This window comes from Hordeum vulgare, chromosome 4H (assembly GCF_904849725.1).
Source record: "Hordeum vulgare subsp. vulgare chromosome 4H, MorexV3_pseudomolecules_assembly, whole genome shotgun sequence".
NCBI lineage: Eukaryota > Viridiplantae > Streptophyta > Magnoliopsida > Poales > Poaceae > Hordeum > Hordeum vulgare.
The window spans coordinates 450,958,009-450,974,986 of NC_058521.1; the positions used below are offsets into that span (position 1 = coordinate 450,958,009).

Here is a 16,978-nt window from a genome sequence, read left to right on the forward strand (position 1 = left end):
TATGCCTTTTATATATTTTTTGGGACTAACCTATTAACTCAGTGCCAAGTGCCAGTTCCTGTTTTTTCCATGTTTTTGACCCCTTTCAGAGGAGGATTTTAAACGGAGTCCAAACAGAACGAAACAGCAGGGACCCCACAAGCCCTCTAGCTGTGTCCAGTGGGGTCGCGCCTCCCAGGCCTGTGGGCTCCCTGGGCCTCCTCTGTCCTAGGTTTTCCGCCTATAAATTCCCTAAAATGCCAGAAAAAATTAGGAGATCATCGAAAGTACTTTTTCGCCACTTCATGCTTCTGTCTCCGCAAGATCCTTTCTGGGGTGCGTTCTGGTGCCCTGCCGGAGGGGGGATTCGGATACGGAGGGCTTCTTCATCAACACCATGACCTCTCCGATGATGCGTCAGTAGTTCACCATAGACCTGCGGGTCCATAGCTAGTAGCTATATGGCTTCTTCTCTCTCTTGGATCTTCAATACAAAGTTCTCCATGATCTTCATGGAGATCTATCCGATGTAATCTTCTTTTGCGGTGTGTTTGTCGAGATCCGACGAATTGTGGATTTATGATCAGATTATATATGAATCTTATTTGAGTTTCTTCTGATCTCTCTTATGCATAATTTCATATCCTTGTAATTCTCTTTGAGTTGTGGGTTTTGTTTGGCCAACTAGATCTATGATTCTTGCAATGGGAGAACTGCTTGGTTTTGAGTTCATACCGTGCGGTGACCTCACCCAGTGACAGAAGGGGTAGCGAGGCACGCATTGTGTTGTTGCCATCAAGGGTAAAAAAGATGGGGTTTTCATCATTGGTTTGAGATTATCCCTCTACAACATGTCATCTTGCTTAAGGCGTTACTCTATTCGTCATGAACTCAATACACTAGATGCATGCTGGATAGCGGTCGATGTGTGGAGTAATAGTAGTAGATGCAGAAAGTATCGGTCTACTTGTCTCGGACGTGATGCCTATATGTATGATCATTGTCTTAGATATCGTCATGACTTTGCGCGATTCTATCAATTGCTCGACAGTAATTTGTTCACCCACCGTGATATTTGCTATTTTGAGAGAAGCCTCTAGTGAACACTATGGCCCCTGGGCCTACTCCACACCATATTTTCAGCCTTACTCTTTTACTTCATTGCACTTTCCGCCTTCAGATCTCACTTTGCAATCAATCTTGAAGGGATTGACAACCCCTTTATAGCATTGGGTGCAAGCTCTTTTGTGTTTGTGCAGGTACTCTGGACTTGACGAGATTCTCCTACTGGATTGATACCTTGGTTCTCAAACTAAGGGAAATACTTACTGCTACTGTGTTGCATCACCCTTTCCTCTTGAAGGGAAAAACCAACGTAAGCAAGTCTCCGTCAACGTGTCAATTCTGGCGCTGTTAGTTGAGAAGTAGCACTGCTAGAATTGCAAAACCTGTTAGAAACAAACATGATGAGCTAGATAAAAACAAACCAGTTGTTGGCATGCCTGTTGTTTGAGTTAAATTGGAGATCATTGTTATCATGGCTTGTGTGACTTGGGTGCTAGTGTTAGTGCCATACCTATTTCCCTCTATGATGAAATCAAGAATGCCATAGCACCCTCCGAACTTGAATATATTTATGTTACTATTAAACTTGCAAATAGAGAAAATATTGCACCGCTTGGGATTGTTAGGGATGTTGAAGTCTTGTGTGGAAAAATTAAGTACCCAACGGATTTCCTAGTACTTGGTTCAAAACAAGATAATTTTTGTCCCGTTATATTTGCTAGGCCTTTCTTGACTATTGTTAATGCTGAAATTAATTGTTTAACTCAAAAGGTTAAAGTAAAATTTGGTGATGTATCTCATGAATTTAATTTCTCCAAGTTTAGTAAGCAACCTCGTGATAAGGAATTACCTAGTAAGGATGAAATAATTGGTCTTGCCTCTATTGTTGTGCCTCCTACCGATCCACTAGAACAATATTTGCTAGACCATGAAAATGATATGCATATGTATGAAAGAAATGACATAGATGATATATTTCTTAGACAAACACCTACTATTAAACACAACTTACGAGTTGATATTTTAGGGGATCCCGCTCCACCCAAGGGAGATCCCGTGTTTGAGCTAAAAACTTTACCTGATACCTTGAAATATGTTTATCTTGATGAGAAGAAGATATATCCTATTATTATCAGTGCTAACCTTTCAGAGCATGAAGAAATGAAATTACTTAAAACTTTGAAGAAGCACAGGGCTGCTATTGGATATACTCTTGATGATCTTAAGAGCATAAGTCCCACTCTATGTACGCACACGATTAATATGGAGCCAGATGCTAAACATGTCATTGATCATCAACGCCGCTTAAATCCCAAAATGAAAGAAGTAGTGAGAACTGAAATACTAAAAATTCTGGAGGCAGGTATAATCTATCCTATTGCTGATAGTAAATGGGTAGGTCCCTTTCATTGTGTTCCTAAGAAAGGAGGTATAACTGTTGTTCCTAATGATAAGAATGAACTTATTCAGCAAAGAATTGTAACTCGTTATAGGATGGTGATAGATTTTAGGAAGTTAAATAAAGCTACTAGGAAAGATCATTACCCCTTTCCTTTTACTGATCAAATGTTGGAAAGATTATCTAAGCACACACATTTTTGTTTTCTTAATGGATATTCCGGTTTTTTCTCAAATACATGTGTCTAAGGATTACCAAGAGAAAACTACTTTCACGTGCCCTTTTGGAAATTATGCTTATAGACGCATGCCTTTTTGTTTATGCAATGCACCTGCAATCTTTCAAAGATGTATGACTGCTTCTCTGACTTTTGTGAAAAGATTGTTGAGGTTTTCATGGATGATTTTTCCGTTTAGGGGACTTCCTTTGATGATTGCTTAAGAAACCTTGATCGAGTTTTGCAGAGATGTGAAGAAACTAATCTTGTCTTCAATTGGGAGAAGTGCCACTTTATGGTAAATGAAGGTATAGTACTTGGGCATAAAATTTCTGAGCGAGGTATTGAAGTAGACAAAGCCAAAGTTGATGCAATAGAGAAAATGCCTTGCCCAAAAGATATCAAAGGTATAAGAAGTTTCCTTGGTCATGCTGGTTTTTATAGGCGCTTCATTAAAGATTTCTCAAAAAATTCTAGGCCACTAACTAATCTTTTCAGAAAGATATTTCGTTTGTTTTTTATGATGATTGTATGGAAGCCTTTCAAATACATAAGAAAGCCTTGATTACTGCAACTGTTGTCCAACCGCCTGATTGGAATTTACCGTTTGAAATTATGTGTGATGCTAGTGATTACGCTGTTGGTGCTGTTCTAGGGGAAAGAGTAGACAAGAAATTGAATGTTATTCATTATACTAGTAAGACCTTAGACAATGCTCAATGAAATTATGCCATCACTCAGAAGAAATTTTTAGCAGTTGTGTTTGCTTGTGATAAATTTTGACCTTACATTGTTGACTCAAAAGTTACCATTCACACTGATCATGCTGCCATTAAATACCTAATGGAAAAGAACGATGCTAAACCTAGACTTATTAGGTGGGTGCTTTTACTACATGAGTTTGACTTGCATATCGTTGGTAGGAAGGGAGCTAGCTGATAACTTGTCTAGAATGGAAAATGTTCTTGATGACCCACTGCCTATTGATGATAATTTTCCTGACGAACAACTTGCTGCTACAAATACTCCACAAAGTACTCCTTGGTATGCTGACTATGCTAATTATATTGTCGCTAAATACATACCACCTAATTTCACATACCAACAAAAGAAAAAAATTCTTCTATGATTTATGACATTACTTCTGGGATGACCCACATCTTTATAAAGAAGGAGTAGATGGTATTATTAGATGTTGTGTACCTGAGCATGAACATGGACTAATCTTACGGAAATGTCACTCTGAGGCTTATGGAGGGCACCATGCTGGTGATAGAACTTCACACAAGGTATTACAATCTCATTTTTATTGGCCTACTCTTTTTAAAGATGCTCGTAAATATGTCCTTTCATGTGATGAATGTCAAAGAATTGGTAACATTGGTAGACGCCACGAAATGCCTATGAATTATTTACTTGCTGTTGAACCATCTATGTTTGGGGATGTGATTATATGGGAGCTTTTCCTTCCTCTAATGGGTACACGCATATTCTAGTTGTCGTTGATTACGTTACTAAGTGGGTAGAATCTATTCCTACTAGTAGTGTTGATCATAACATTTCTACTAAAATGCTTAAGGATATTATCTTTCCGAGGTTTGGAGTCCCTAGATATTTAATGACTGATGGTGGTTCTCATTTTATCCATGGTGCTTTCCGTAAAATCTTAGCTAAATATGATGTTAACCATAGAATTTCATCACCCTATTACCCTCAATCTAGTGGTCAAGATGAATTGAGTAATCGAGAAATAAAGTTAATTTTGCAAATGACGGTTAATAGATCTAGAAAGAATTGGTCTAAGAAACTTGATGATGCTCTATGGACTTATAGAACTGCCTACAAGAACCCTATGGGAATGTCCCCTTATAAAATGGTTTATGGGAAAGCTTGTCATTTACTTCTTGAGTTGGAACTTAAAGCTTACTGGGCAATTAAAGATCTTAACTATGATTTTAAGCTTGCCGATGAGAAAAGGTTATTTGACATTAGTTCATTAGATGAATGGAGGACACAAGATTACGAAAATGCCAAGTTGTTTAAGGAAAAGGTTAAAAGATGGCATGACAAAAGAATCCAAAAATGAGAATTCAATGTAGGAGACTTGATGCTTTTGTACAATTCTCGTTTCGGATTTTTTGCAGGTAAGCTTCTCTCCAAGTGGGAAGGCCCTTATGTGGTTGAAGTGGTCTATCGGTCAGGTGCTATAAAGATTAATAACTTCAAAGGCAAAAACCCGAAGGTGGTAAATGGTCAAAGAATTGAGCAATATATCTCACGTACGCCCCTTAACGTTGAAACCAACATTATTCAAGTTATGATTCCGGAAGAACTCATAAGAGAGACCCTACGGAACACTCCAGTATGCTGAAAAGGGGTAGGTACGTGATACGGTAAGTAAACTAACTCCACAAATTCCAAAAAGTAATTTCTGTAGTTTTTGTATTTTAGAAAAATTACAAAAATAAAACAGAGTCAAGAGGACTCACGAGGGAGGCACAAGCCAAGAGGGCGTAACACAACCTTTGGTCGCGCCCTGATGGCTTCTGGGGCCCCCCGTGTGCCCTCCGGACTCCGATTTCTTCGAGAACACGTATTCTGACCTAGAAAAATCATTATATATACTCCCGTATGTTTTGACCATCACATCGTGAGTTTCTCCTTTGTTCTTGTTTTGAGCTGTTTTTCTGACAGATTTAGGTCGTCATGATTTCACCAAGGCCATCCAAGGACAAGTTTTTTGAGGAGGTCATCAACCCCTATCTATCGGAGGTGATGAAGCACCCTCAAGCCATTGATATGAGCAATGGGGTGCTTCACATCCGGGATGTTCAAGGTCCCAAGAAGGATGGAAGCGAGAAGGCCAAGCTTACAGAAGTGGAGCAGGAGATCTTCAAGTGCCAAGTGATGGTTGAGCGTGATCTAAGTGCTAACCACTCCATGATCATGGATTTCATCTGGGAGAACAAGCTGGACACAAAGAGCGCGTGGGGGAGGTTCTTTCCAAGCTCCAAGAACGGATTGACCGCCTCCAAGATCAAATCTATGAACTCCAACTCCAGAAGTGTGAGTATGAATCTAGGTTTAAAAGGATGAGCCTCGCCGCTGATTTTAGGATCACGGAGACGAGAGCTTCTTTCTTTGATGAGGAACTTATGCCTTGGAAGATGGAGGATCGCAACTTACCACCACCATCACCAAAGAACACTTGAGTACATGGATATGGGCACCACCTTTGGCTTGTCCCAAGTTTGGGGGAGGTGCCCCGGTATCGTAGCACCATCGCTTTTTATCACCACTATTTATTTTAGTTCGATCTTTAGTTTTTCGTGATTTAGAAAGTTAAAATTTCAGACTTGCTTCGTTTAGACTTTTTGCTTTGAGTTCTACCTATCCTTGTAATCAAGTGCGAGAGTTATATAATAAAGTTAGTTGGGATCATGTGCCTCTCGCTCACTTGCACCCATCATCTTAGCATGGCAATAAAAATAATAGAAAAAGATCGTATGCTTATCTCATGAGAAGTAATGATTTCACATAGAAAATACGTACGGGCAATAAGAAGTGTTGAAAACTAACAACCATAGTGTTAGTAATTGGTATGATCTATGCAAAAGTATGATAGAGAAGAGGAGATCTACATATAAATACACTATTTTGAACACCTGCTATGATAGTGAGCTCCCATCAAAATAGTATATAATGACCAAGTGTTGAAGTGAGACATGGAAGACAACATAATGATCATCGTTGTTCTCATTTGCATAGGAGTTATATGGTATTGAATACTTTAACATGTGATGCTTGCTTAAGATCTTTCACTAGCCCTAAAGAGTCACACTAAGTAGAGATACTACTTGTGCATCCATAACCTTTAGACCCAGTCTCTTGACATGAGAGTCCACCATACCTACCCATGGATTGAATAAGATCCTTCAAGTAAGTCGTCATTGCTGCACAAGGCGATAATAATTGCCTCTAATCATGTAAGACTTTTTATTGTAAGGGAAAGTAAGCTTTGTACGATCTTGTGATGGTGAAGCAATAAAAGCGAGGAAGTGCATAATAAAGTTTGCTATCTCAATGGGCAATATTAAGTGATGTTCCTTTGCATTAAGAGATTGAACATATCAAACAAATAAAAGCTCATGACGACCTTTGCTTCCTTATGTGAAGGGAGTGTCTTTTACATTCTTACAAATTTTATATTCTTCAACTCTTAAGAGACAAGCATTATGTGTTAAGGAAACATTCAAACAAATATAGCCAGCTGAATGTAGATGATCATGTTCCATTATTGTTGACATTATCCTTGAGGTAAGTAAGTTGGATGGCAAGAATAATAAAGACCCCATCTTCCTATGTGTCCCACGGAATCACTTGTCCCAAAAATATACAATGTGTGTTAACAATCATAGAGTGCTACATTATAGTTGAATATGTGAAGTTGCTAGAAATACAAAGCTCTTACATAGACTCTTCTCTGAAGTACAAAAGCTTTGATTATCCCAGTAACTAATTGCATTGCTTGTTGGTTCTTAATAAAGATTATGCTTCGTGTTTCTTCAGTTGTGAATACAATATTACTTCTTTATGAGAAATTATATGATCAAAAACTTGCTGCTAAGATGTTATTCATGATGCTCTCATGCTAGTATTCTGTTTTTATCGACACCTCTCTCTCAAATTATGTGGTCATTATTTTAGAGCTTGGCTTTTGCTTGAGGACAAGCGAGGTCTAAGCTTGGAGGAGTTGATACGTCCATTTTGCATCATGATTTCTTGTACCTTTTTACTTCGTTCTTGTCCATTATTCCAATTTGTTTTGCAATTCTTATGCCTTTTTCTCTCTGAATATGCAAGGAACATCACAATGAGGGAAATATCTGGAAACTCGGATTCTCGACCGGAAAAGGGAAGAATAGGCAGAGAAATCACCAGACTCCAAATAGCCTGAAATTTCACGAAGAATATTTTTGGAATACTTAAGAATTTCTCGAACAAAAATACACCAGAGGAGGGCTGCCAGCTGGGCACAAGCTAGCAGGGCATGACCCAACCCCTGACCGCTCCCTGATGGCTTGTGGGGCCCCTACTAGCCCTCCGATGTCCATCTTCTCCTATATGGTGTGTTTTACCCTAGAAAAAATCAAGAGATTACTTTCAAGATGAAGCGCCGCCGTCTCGAGGCGGAAACCTGGGCAGAGGCCCTTTTTCTCTTCGGTAGTGTGATTCTGTCGTGGAAATTTCCCTCCGGGGGTGGGGGGAGATCGAAGCCATCGTCATCACCAATGCTTCCTCCTTCGTGGGAGAACCAATCTTTCTCAACATCAACCCCAGCACCATCTCATCTCCAACCCTAGTTCATCTCTTGTGTTCGATCTTTGTCTCAAAAACTCATATTGGTACCTGTGGGTTGTTAGTAGTGTTGATTACATCTTGTAGTTGATGCTTGTTGGATTAATTGGTGAAAGACATTTTATTCAGATCCTTTGTCACCATCATTATTCCTCTGGTCTTTAACATGTTGATGAGGTGTGAGTAACTACTATTGTTCCCGAGGACATGGGATAAGTCTTGTCACAAGTAGTCATGTGAAATTGGCATTCGTTCGATATTTTGATGATATGTATGTTGTTGCTTCTCTTAGTGGTGTCATGTGAACATCGACTACACGCCACTTCACCATGTTATGGGCCTAAGGGAAGGAATTGTTGAGTAACAAGTAGATGATGGGTTGCGAGAGTGACAGAAGCTTAAACCCCAGTTTACGCGTTACTTCATAAGGGGCTGATTTGGATCCACACAATTCATGCTCTTGTTAGATTTATCTTAATTCTTCTTTCGTAGTTGCGGATTCTTGCACGAGGGGGTAATCATAAGTGGGTTGTTTGTTCAAGTAAGAACAACACCTTAGCACCGGTCCACTTGCATATCAAATTATCAAAGTAGCGAACGCAAATCAATTCAACATGATGAACATGACTAGATAAAAATCCCCATGTGTCCTCGGGAGCACTTTCTTGATATAAGAACACTTTCCGGCCTGTCCTTTGCTGTAAAAAGGGTTGGGATACCTTGCTGCACCTTAGTTACTATTGTTACTTATCGCCTGCTACAAAATATCTTGCTGCAAAACTATCTACTACTGTCACTAATAGCACTTGTAGAGAATACCTTGCTAAAAACTGCCTATCATTTCCTTCTGCTCCTCGTTGGGTTCGACACTCTTACTTATCGAAAGGACTACGATTGATCCCCTATACTTGTGGGTCATCACTCTTCCACGTGTTCCGCGTCTTCAAGGACCACATGCACCATCGTCGTCTCATCCAAGTACTCCTCGCCGGACAAGCCGGTGGACAAACCAACATAATGCTCGTATATGTAGTCCAAATCGGAATCCATTGCTAGAGAGAAGAAGGGAACTTTTTTATCTTCGACAATTCATCAAACAATTGTTCGGCATGGTGAGTATAACTGTAGCTGATGTTACTTGGGGGCGGTCGGAGGACAAGGGTTGAACAGTGACGAAGGAGAAGCGGGGTTGAGCCGGGGTGAAGCCACGCTAGAACGCTGGATGTGACGGAGACATCAAGTTTCGACAAGGATGTGTGGGGGTGGTGAAGTGGTGACGAAGGCAAGAGAAAAGGAAGGATGGAAAGAAACCAGGGAGGATGGAGGCGCGGGGTCAGGGAAGGGTTTTGGGTGGGCAGGTGTTGTTGGAGTCCTACGTGTCTACTGTCCAGACTCCCGCAAACTTTCCCACGTTTGTCTTCGGTTTATGGGAGAAAATATGTCCAAACAGCGCTGCAGACCGATGCATACATGTGTTGGATGGCTTACGTGGTCCTGATAACGCAGTCCAAATATCTACGGACAATTTGGGTCTGCTTGAAGATGCCATTAGAAGAGAAACAAAATTATAAAGATAGTGCGATCAAATAGTTCGTGTAGACAAAAAATAAATAACAACACCGAGTTTGAAGAAAGTAAGTCGATGAAATATGGGGAGAGTTTTAGGTGATACCATAACCTTCAATGCTTATATGATACTAATTTTTCAAAATCAACTTTATCGTGTGTGGCTACAACGCCTAAAAAATCAGATGCAAATTCCAAATGCACATTGAAAAACAAAAATAACAAACCTAGCATGAATAGTGTCACAAAAGACAAAAGGAAAATTGACACTATTAACATCTGAATTTGTCTTTTTTTTCTTAATGTGTATTTTGAATTTAAAGCTGAAATATTTAGGGTTGTAGACACGTTCCTTAGACTACTCACAATGGGGAGTAACATAGAGTAGTAACATACATATGTTACTAGTCTAAGTTACTACCTCCAAAGTGGATAGTACATAGGGGTAGTAACATTGAGTCATTCATTTATTAGCCTATAGACTCATCTTACCTTGATACCTGCTATGTTACTCCTACTATGAGTAACATGCTAAGTTACTCAATTTCTATCTCTTCTCATTAATTAGTTGGCACATCATATTTCTTGCTTAGGTGACATCTAACTACCCACAATGGGAGTAACATAGGTAGTACTTCCTCCATCTCATTTTATAAGGCTCGCCATAGTGGGAGTAATTAAGGTAGTATCATGTACTTGGGACTATCAACATGCTGATGTGGCAAACAATTAAAGAAGAGAGAGAGGGTTAGAGTAACATAGGTAGATACGGTAACATGTTAAATGTTATGCTACTATGTGTCATGCATGTCAATAAATAAGGTCATTTATGATACTACTTTATGATACTATGCACTATGAAGGTAGTATCATACAATAGTATCATATGCATGATACTACTATATGATTCTCCCCACTATGGCCAGCCTAAGTCCGTTACATGTTCCTAGGTCGTCAATTAGACCAACTTAATGATAAACATATATTACAAAGAATATACCATTAAAAACTTTAGATGGTCTATTTTATAATGATATGGTTTTTATATTAAATAATAATTTTTATATAAGTCAAATTGACGACCAAGGTACACGTGCGTGCCTTTTAAACTATGACGGAGGTAATAACGTAGATGTCACCTAAGCAAGAAATATGATGTGGCAACTATATAATGAGAAGAGAGAGAAATTGAGTAACTTAGGCTAGCCATAGTGGGAGTATCATATAGTAGTATTATGCATATGATACTATTATATGATATTATCTTCATAGTGCATAATATCATAAAGTAGTATCATAGATGACCTTATTTATTGACATGGATGACACATAGTAGCATAGCATTTAATTAACATATTACGGTATCTACTTATGTTACTCTAACTCTCTCTCTCTCTTTTAATTGTCTGCCACATCGGCATGTTTGCTAGTCCCAAGTATATGATACTACCTTAGTTACTTTCACTATGACCAGCCTTAAGGCTACCCGTAATGGGAGTATCATAGGTAGTATCATGCATGTCAACTAATCAATTTTGATGAGGTGGCATATAATTAAATGAAGAAAGAGAGGGTTGAGTATCATATCATGATACCGTATCATATTAAATAAAGTACTACTATGTGTCTTGCATGACAATAAATGAGTCATCCTATGACACTAACACATGATATTATGCATTACGGTTGTGGTATCATACACAAGTAGTATCATATGCATGATACTAGTATATGATACTATCCATTACAACCAGCCTAACATGTTACTCATACTAGAAGTAACTTAGCGGATACCAAGGCAAGTGACTCTATGGGCTAATAAATGAAAGGCTTAATGTTAGTACCCTATGTTACTATTCACTGTCAAGGTAGTAACTTAGACTAGTAACAGGAGCCTCTAGGCATCAGACTACTGGTATTTGCTACCTATCAGACTAGGTTATGACCATCCAATTGAAAGCATGCACACCGTCCGATCTACTAGCTGAATCCCTGCGTGAGTTAGTTTGCATGCAGGATTTTGCATTAACTGCTATTAATTTATTCTCAATTTTTTCCTAACAACTACCCAGATCTAGGGAAGATTTATTAAGCTGTTTTATTTGTTTCCAATCGTGAGAACCAATGATTCCTAATCAAGATCGTTGCTTCCCAAAAGGAAAATGCATTGGAAGCAAATTTTGGTTCCTAATCAAGGTCGTTGCCTACAATTAAGCTAGTATTTTTTTTCTAATCATGAGGATCAATGCTCCTTAATATAGATCGTTGCTTCCAAAAAACAAAAACTTGCTTCATACGAAGCGATCGTTGCTTCCTACTAATTTTTCAGTCCCGAGGTTACTTATCCATGATTTTAGGAAGGAAATAATATCTTAGGAAGCTAATTCTCAATTTGGAAAGAAACTAATCAATCTGGGAAAATCAGCTTCTACACCATGCAGTTTGTTTGCATATTAGGCAAACGATGTATTCAATGTACCCAAAATTTGCAATGCAAATAAAAGTTATTTTTACACCCAAAAAATAGTTTTTATTCATTTGCAATACATAAAAACTATGCTACTGTTGACTAATTCTTTTGCTTCCACATCGACTAAAAATTAACATGCTTCATCAGCTCGTCTAACATGTTTCTAACGACGGAGATATTTGCTTCTTCGTCGTCAAAATGATAGTGCTTCAGCCGAATATTTTGTTTCCTACGACCTAAATATTTGCTTCATCCCGGTCGTCAAAATTTTGCTTCCCCATCAGCATAGATAAACATGCTTCATGTCCTATGGTACATATTCACAACAATAACTTCTTCACTCTTCTATGAGTGTGCTTCCTTACGTGGTTTATATATTGAACAAGCCAGCAGTCACTACGGATGGAGAGCGTCATGATCAAATTCGAAGCATGTGCATCCATTGAAACAAGAAAGCAGGCTGTATGAAGAAGAAAAACTGTACTCGAAGCAAGCGTTCATTGAAAATGTTTTATGTCATCGGGTGATTGCTCCAATCCAGTGAAAATTTATCTACAATATATCAATGTATATTGTTTGATACGTATAGTCAATACAACAACGCATCATTTGTTTCAAGTGTAACATGGACTTTCTCCCAACCAAAAAAATATTGGTGTTTCCATCAATCAAACATTGCTTCTAGAGATATTAGAATCTGCTTCTGAAGAAAACATAATTTGCATAAAAAAATCCAATTTTTCTTAAACTAGAGCCAGATTCTAACACATTGTCTCTTCTGTGGACAATATCTTCACCAGCCTCTAAATCTTGTCCACCCACACAATCTCCATGCTGGGCATGGCAAGGCCATGGGCTCCTTTGTGTCTTCCACACCACCGTGAATTTTGCACATAGAGTTTGAGATTGCGTCCACTGCATTATCAAAGGCGGCACCGGGCAGAACTCATAGATGGTCCGATCGCATGTTTTCCAAAAGGTTTATCGAATTTGGTTGGACTATGGAAGGAAAGCACCTACAAAGAAGACAAAGATTATGAGCTAGATGTATATAAGCAAAACACCTACAACTAAGACAAAGATGTAGTTCTATATATGGGTACATGAGCTTTTTCGACGGTTATAAGTAGGAGAAGCATAAAAATGAAGAATCTAGTAGCAGGAAGCAAGGAAGTTTAGAAGAAAATGAGAGTCATATTTGAAGTTGGAGTTGTCGGTTAGATAAAAATATGCAATATACAAGATATATAGAAGATATGCTCTACACACATGGGTTGAAATTGAAGCATAGAATTAAAGCAAAACTAAAGATGTTTGGCCACCAAGGGGATGGCTGTTTTGAGTTTTGGCTCACCAACATATAGATTGATTTGTTTCTTTCGGCATTTTGGAAGCAAAATATATAGACTCTAGAAGCATTTGTATAGCAATTTAGATGCAACGGAACTGAGAAGGACGAACCTCCAAGGTGGGAGCAGATCTAAACTTGGATGGATGCTTGAAAAAATGAAATCTTGTCTAAAACTAATATTATCAACCAGATTGTGAATCTTAGTGTTACTGTGATATGCAAATTTGCATAAGAAATTCAATAAAATTCCTAGATGAAATAGTGGTCCACTATAAATTGGATATAACAGATTCAACCCACAAAATTTATCAAAGCCGGCATTGCATCCACAGTAACAAATCTAATCAACTGATTAAAAAGGAATCAAACATGAGATGAATCAAATTGTACTTCGGCTGAGTACATACCAAGGGTGCCACGGCTGGGATGTGCGTGCACTTTCTTTGTCGTCCTGAAACGACACTCATGGTGAGAGCAATGTTCCGGCGAAGTAGACGGGAGCGGGACGCAGCACCGGCAACGTGGAGCAGCCGTAGCCGTGGTGCGGAGCAGGTCGTGGCAGAGGTAGCTGTCGCGGAGCCGTGGTGAGGAGCAGGTCGTGGCAGATGTAGCCGTCGTGGAACCGTGGTGTGTAGCAGGTCATGCCAGAGGTAGCCGTCGCGGTGAGGGCCAAGCTCGGGGCTGGATCGCCTCGTCCATTAGATGCGAGACTCGACGGGGTGGATGGGTCAAGTAGGCTAAATTTACTCGAAAAGGTCAAATCCTAACATTAATTCGAGGCTAAATTGTAGCGTGAACGATGGAAACAGATATAAATGTTGGCCGTGTGATCAAATAAGAATCAACAGACCATGACCAGCCTGACGGAAATTTGTTATCAGACTGCTGATACAAAGGGTTTCCCTTTTACAAAAATCAGATGTTCTCAAAACTCTTAAGCGTGATTTATTTACTTCCCTCCTCGTTCCCTTCCCAGCCTCTTTTCCTGCCCACGTTCGCCTCCTCCACAAAATAATTATGACGCACGCAGAAGAGATGGCCTATGCATGCAGTGCAGCCAGGCGTTAATTAGGAAAAAAATTAAATACGGTTGCATGGACTACTCAAAGGGCATCCTATAAAGTAGTGACTCAATTCTGATTTTTCTTCGGTTTGAAACTGCACCGTGATTGGTTGAATCCCTGGTCGCGCTGCTTCTCCTAATATGCCCAACGCATCGGTACTCCTTTTGTGGAGAGTGTGTGTATGGAGAATGAAAGAGTACTAGTAGTAGCACCTGCTGGGAGAGAAGAGAAGGGGCAGAGACAGGAGAGAGGCGGCGGGAGGGAGAGACAGCAGAGAGGCGGCTTGATTCTGGTCGCGCCGCCCGCCGGGAAGAAGGGATGGGAGCGCAGCAGCAGCAGCAGGAAACGAAGGGGGAAGAGGTGGAGGAGGGCGGCGTCGGCAAGAGGAGGAAGGTCGCCACTGATGTCACCATGGACCTCGACATCCTCGACTGCCCCGTCTGCTTCCTCCCCCTGCGCCCTCCCATTTTCCAGGTACCCATGCCTGTGTGTTTAATTTCTGCTGATACTACGCAGTACTACTTAAACCCTACCAGCTCGTCGTGGACAAGGACAATGCTGATTTATTCATTTCCAGTGTGTTGGAAACCTATGGAGAATTAGAACGAAATCAGATGCACACATTAGGCCCGCCCAGGCTACTGTATGCTATATTCTCCAGCACATACTACTCTGTCAAAAGATTCAATGAGGATGAGCAATTGTAACATTACTATTTACTAATCCACATCAATTAAAAGCTCATTTGCTATCTAGTGAGTTAGAATTGATTCAAAGTTGAATATGTGTACAGTCTGAAAAACGTTTAAAGATGTTCTCACCAATGTAGGCTAGCTGCCTATCCTATTATGTTTGAGGAAAGAGATACCATATTAGGGAATGTCTGTACCTTATGCAAATTAGGCAGTCATAACGATTGTATATCATCGCTGTGGAGAACCCACTAATTATGGAAAACTATATCAAGCAATGACATACTCCCATTTTTATTCCATTTTAGCTGTATCATGGTTATTCTACATGTACTACTTTCCAATTCATATGATGTTTATTCATTTTAGCTGTATTTTATTCAGCTGAAGTTATTAGCACATTTACTGACCCAAATGTAATGATTTGTTCTTTTTGATCCTCAGTGCACCGTGGGACATACCATATGTTCGTCTTGCCGTAACATGCTCACAGACAAGTGTTGCCTCTGCTCCCTTCCCACAGTCTACAATCGCTGCCACATGGTCGAAAATGTCGTTGAATCGATCAAACTTGCTTGCCCCAACACTAGTCACGGATGCACAGCAAGGATAAACTACTATCAGAAAGAAGACCATGAGAAACGTTGTCAATATGCGCCATGTTTCTGCCCCGAAACTGGCTGCAGCTTCAGTGGACCAACCGAAGTGCTCCGGGAGCATTTTTTAACCGAGCACGATTGGTGCTACGGGGAAAACAATCTTAGGTACGGCAAAACGTACAGGATCAAGACGTTGCTGGGAGTCCTGGGACCAACTGTCTTGACGAGCAACGACGGGCACCTCTTCCTGATCAACATGACAATGGAGTCCCTCGGCGGTGTCATCTCAGTTTGCTGCATTGAGCCTCACAATAGTGGATCGAGGTTCAAGTGCAGGCTGGCATTGTCGTGCGGCGAACCAAGCTTCTCCCAGACTATGGAGTTCTTAACAAGGAGCACTAATCTGCATCATGGGTTTCCCAAAGATTGCATCCCGTTCCTTGTGCCAAAGGTGTTGCTGCAAGGCACCGGTACAAACCCCACAGCCACGGTGCTTGTGACCCTCGAGCCACAGTAGGCACCATGTGAAGTGATGACGCGCCTGCGTACATACTACTCCCGTGTAGGGCTTGGTTCTTCTCAGTTGCTAGCTGACAGCTTTTGGAGGAGGCACTAGTGTTCTTTTGGCATGTCTCGATCATCGGTTGACATGCACTGTTGGTTTTCTTGGCAAAGTTTTGCTTCAAATCGCCGAAGTGAACAATGAAACTACATTTATGAAGCAAATATGTATGCCATGCGTGTCGAAACTTCAGTCAAGTAGGCCATATTTTGATTGGTTAGAGCAACTTCTACGCGTCGACCTAAATGAACGGCGCTTTTGTGCGCTTTTTGTTTGTTTGGATCGATCGACCGCTCGACGTCCGTCTTGCTTAAAATTTAGATCGACAGTACGTCTAACGCCCATGGCCTATTTTATATCCGCGCACACAATTGAAAAGTAGATCAACCCAGCGACCATGCCGTCGTCCAAAATTCATGCCGGCACCATTGCCAGCGGCCATCATACAATGCGAGCTTCAAAAACATCACACAATTCATGTTGACGCACTTGTCAGCGACCGACACACATGCCAGAACATAAAAAGGGACGGGAGTTTGACCACGCCATCAAATAAACGATTATCATGAATAAGAAATATAATAATAATCAATTTATTATTGCCTCTAGAGCATATTTCCAACAGCTTCTTCGTGGACCCTTCGTGGGTAGAGCTC

The 16,978-nt window shown here is 40.2% G+C and overlaps 1 protein-coding gene across 1 annotated transcript; it reads left to right on the forward strand.

The window, feature by feature from the left end:
• Positions 1-14,787: 14,787 nt before the first annotated feature.
• LOC123450607 (E3 ubiquitin-protein ligase SINA-like 2) lies at positions 14,788-16,518 on the forward strand. The gene is made up of 2 exons (XM_045127772.1): positions 14,788-14,943; positions 15,606-16,518. Exons 1-2 carry the CDS (start codon positions 14,788-14,790, stop codon positions 16,275-16,277), a joined length of 828 nt encoding a protein of 275 aa, XP_044983707.1. The 3' UTR covers positions 16,278-16,518.
• Positions 16,519-16,978: the final 460 nt, after the last annotated feature.

Coding starts and splice junctions, on each gene's coding strand:
- LOC123450607 (XM_045127772.1), top strand. CDS start 14,788: ATGGGAGCGCAGCAGCAGCAGCAGGAAACGAAGGGGGAAGAGGTGGAG. Junction 14,944..15,605: donor TGCGCCCTCCCATTTTCCAG/GTACCCATGCCT, acceptor TTTGATCCTCAG/TGCACCGTGGGACATACCAT.